The sequence below is a fragment of the Neofelis nebulosa genome, chromosome 12 (genome assembly GCF_028018385.1).
Source record: "Neofelis nebulosa isolate mNeoNeb1 chromosome 12, mNeoNeb1.pri, whole genome shotgun sequence".
NCBI lineage: Eukaryota > Metazoa > Chordata > Mammalia > Carnivora > Felidae > Neofelis > Neofelis nebulosa.
The window spans coordinates 13,041,593-13,045,515 of NC_080793.1; the positions used below are offsets into that span (position 1 = coordinate 13,041,593).

General features: G+C 40.9%; 1 protein-coding gene across 1 annotated transcript; it reads right to left on the reverse strand.

Annotated features, from left to right (window-relative positions):
• Positions 1-2,420: 2,420 nt before the first annotated feature.
• On the reverse strand, positions 2,421-3,638 carry LOC131491380 (olfactory receptor 1N2-like). The gene is given in 2 exon segments (XM_058694236.1): positions 2,421-2,771; positions 2,773-3,638. Coding segments are annotated over 2 exon segments (954 nt in total). The 3' UTR covers positions 2,421-2,683.
• Between the last annotated feature and the right edge of the window lie 285 nt (positions 3,639-3,923).

Sequence of the window (3,923 nt, forward strand, 5' to 3'; positions counted from 1 at the left end):
GCTTTTATACAGCATCAATTATTGTCATTAAAACAACACAATTATAATATCTAACAGTATTTTACAATATAAATTTGGGATGACATTATTTCTAAAATTTTTACATTGTGATTCTGTACTATGTAAAGGACTATTTCCATTCTCAGAATTTTATTAGTTGTAATTAGCTATCTATATCCCACAGGATATATAGTGGGATTCTTAGATATGACATAAAATCTCTAAATTTTTGTATACAAAAGAAATACTTTACCTAATTAAAATATATTAAAGTTTGAATATAGGTTTTAAAATGACAAATAAAGCAAATATACCTTCTGAAAAAAAGTAAAGCACCAGTGACTTTTTAATTTATGGAGTCTTTATTTACAATATTTATGCTGTCCTTTACCAAGTCACTACCCCTGCCTAAACAATATTCTGGTTATTTTCTGAGTCTTATAAGGGGCAAATACAGTTGAGAACATGAGACTGGGAGAAACAGATAAGTTATAACCATATATATTCACCTATATACCTGCACCTAAAATTTCTGGACTCAGAAATATCTCCAGAAATATCCTATCCATTTGAGTCCTTTTGGTTTAAGAAGATCACCTTCAAAAGTGTAAATGGTCCTGTGGAAGAGTGAACCTTACTCGCCAATTGAGTGCATGTCTTTTAAGAGATATAATGATATTTGGTTTAACTCTCCAGGAATGGGAGTTTGATTGCTAGGATAGCCTATTAATACAGGGCAGAGAACAGACTGAATAGATAGTAAACAGTATGGTGTATTTGGGTGCCTGGAGGGCAGAGGTGGTGATATTACAGGTAAGAAATTGGCTCAGAAAAAAAGGGATATTACCGACAAACACAAAGGTTGATTAAAAAAAATTTTTTTTTAATGTTTATTCACTCTTGAGAGAGACGGAGACAGAATGTGAGTGTGTCAGGGGCAGAGAGAGAGAGGGAGATACAGAATCAGAAGCAGGCCCCAGGCTCCAAGCTGTCAGCACAGAGCCTGACGCGGGGCTGGAACTCAACAGCTGTGATATCATGACCTGAGCCGAAGTCGGACACTCAACCGACTGAGCCACCCAGGTGCCCCAAAGGTTGATTTTTTAAACCTCTGCTTTCCTACTAGAAATTGCAGTAGTAGATTGCTGTGGTCAGGGCACGTAACCTACTTCAAGGCCAGGATGGTCTGGTCTGGTTTCCCTGGTTGTCATGTTATTTCCACCTCTTCTATCTAAGAAGAAGGGATGGAGAGAAGGGAGGATGGCCAAAGGGAAACGCACAGAGGTGCAATCTTCTTGTATAATCGTCTTCCTTTCAAAGCACGATCTGTTGTAGAAGACATCAAAAAGTCACACCCTCCTTTTTAAAAAACTTGATCAAGGATGAACTGGACTTTGAGTCTTTGGAGAGCCCTGTTTTTAGGTGCTTCTTTATCTCTCTGGGGTGACTTTCTAATCATTGTAATATTTTTTTTTTGCCAACTCTCAAATTTCATTCCTAGTTCTAAAAATACCCTCATTTGAAACATGTGGATATAAAAAAAAATAGTAACCTGTAACCCCACTGCAAAAATATAACCTCTGTCAAGCTTGTGACTTCTCAGGACACCCATTTCCACCAGACTACCTTTCCTCAAATTATTGCTCTAAAATTTCCAGCACACATGATTTATAGTTTTGTGTTTGCATTTTGGATATTTTATTAAAGAACCCAGAAAATAAACTGGATACTTTAGTACAAAGTTGGCACACAGTAGGAATACATAAATATTGACTCTGTTTCATCAGCCATTAAAATAACAGAAAGGAGTGTTCTTGAGTTAAAGAAATGAAATACTAAGGAAATACCATAAAATATATATTAATTTAATTCTTCATCTCCTATGACAATCCTTCAATATTTATCATGATCTCCACAATGTGGTATAGTAGAAAGAGGATGAGTATTAGAATCAAACTTACCTGGTTTGGGGAAGTTATTTACATTCTGAGTCATACTTTTCACAACCCTGCCTCAAAGAACTGATGTGAAGAACAATGAGGAACCTTGTAAATACTCAATACATGTTTGTATTCTCATACCTTCACCCTGTGCCATAGTACCCAGGAGTAGGGGTACTTGAATCCAGAGCATATGTCATATACTTTAGTTCACTCTGGCTAATACTCTGGTTTTATTTATTTATTTTTTTTTTTTTAATTTTTTTTTCAACGTTTTTTATTTATTTTTGGGACAGAGAGAGACAGAGCATGAACGGGGGAGGGGCAGAGAGAGAGGGAGACACAGAATCGGAAACAGGCTCCAGGCTCCGAGCCATCTGCCCAGAGCCCGACGCGGGGCTCGAACTCACGGACCGCGAGATCGTGACCTGGCTGAAGTCGGACGCTTAACCGGCTGCGCCACCCAGGCGCCCCAATACTCTGGTTTTAGAGATGAGAAGGGAGAATGGTGTCTTGCCTTCCCTTAGCACTGAGATCCAGAGAGAGCCTGAGACAGAACATCTCATTCTAAAGCCAAATAAATGAGTGAGAATCTCCTTTTTGTTGTATCCCTAGCCCGGAGTTACCTGATAACCTTCCCTTAAAAATCAGTCTGAGAGTGGTGAAATTACCAAAATGATGGAGGGCAGGGTTGCTCAGGATACCAGGACCAGGCATCACCGTCATGGTGAGAGGAATGTTTTTCAATTGCCAAATAGTTTACACAAGGCCTCCTTCATGTCTCTGTTCCTCAAGCTATAGATGAATGGATTTAGCATGGGGATAATCACCATAGAGAATGGCATCCCTGCTTTGACTCTCTGCAGAGTGAGTTGATGGAGGAAATAAATAAACACCCATAAGAGATCCATAGAACAGCAGAACCACTGTGAGGTGAGAACCACAGGTAGAGAAGGCTTTCTAGCACCCTCCAGGAGATGAGATGCCAAACATAGCCCAGGAAATGTGGACATAGGAGAGGACAATCAGCATGAGGGGAACTGTGAGGAACATCAGGCCCATGGTGATGATCATCAGCTCATTAATGCGGGTATCTGAGCAGGCAAGCTTCAGTAGAGCACTGGGATCACAGTAGAAGTGAGGGATGGCTTTGTGGGCACAGAAGGCCACACGGGTCAGAGGCAGTGTGTTCACCAGGGCAGGGCAGTTGGTTAGCACCCAGCACATGGGCAGTTGGTTAGCACCCAGCATTAGTGAACAAAGTTGGGGACTCATAGCTGTGCTGTAATGGAGTAGCTGACAGTAGACCACATAGTGGTCATATGCCATCACAGCCAGAAGGCAGTTGTCGAGGCCACCAAACACAAGGAGGAGATACAGCTGTGCAAGGCAACCAGAATGGGAGATGGTCCAACTCTGGGTATGAATGTTGGCCAGCATTTTGGGTATTGAAGCAGAGGTGAAACAGGCATCAGTTAATGATAAGTTTGCCAGGAAGAAGTACATGGGAGTATGAAGGTGTGCGTCAGAGCTGATGACCAGGATGATGACCAGGATGATGAGGTTCCCTGTCATGGTGAACAGGTACACACCCAGAAAAATGCCAAATAGGAGAGGTTGCTCCCCTGGCTGCTCAGAGAGTCCTAGAGGGAAGAAGTCTGAAATAGCAGTTTGGTTCACTCTGCTTGGTTTTCCCATCCCTGTAGTTCTTGTTATCTGTTCAGATATTCCCTCTGTTAGTATTTAATTATTAGATCAACCACAGATGTATCTGTGTAGCCAGAACTATATTGGGGAAAAAAGGAGGATAAATGGACCTTGACAATGAGAATCTTGGATCTCATTGGACATGTAAGAAAATACCCACAAGACATAGAAACAGGCAAGATAATATCCATACAAATGCAGATTGTGCTTTTGGTTTAAATGGTGTCCAGGGAAGAGATCAGTTTGACTAAAGAAGTCAGTGTAGGCTATTGGAGG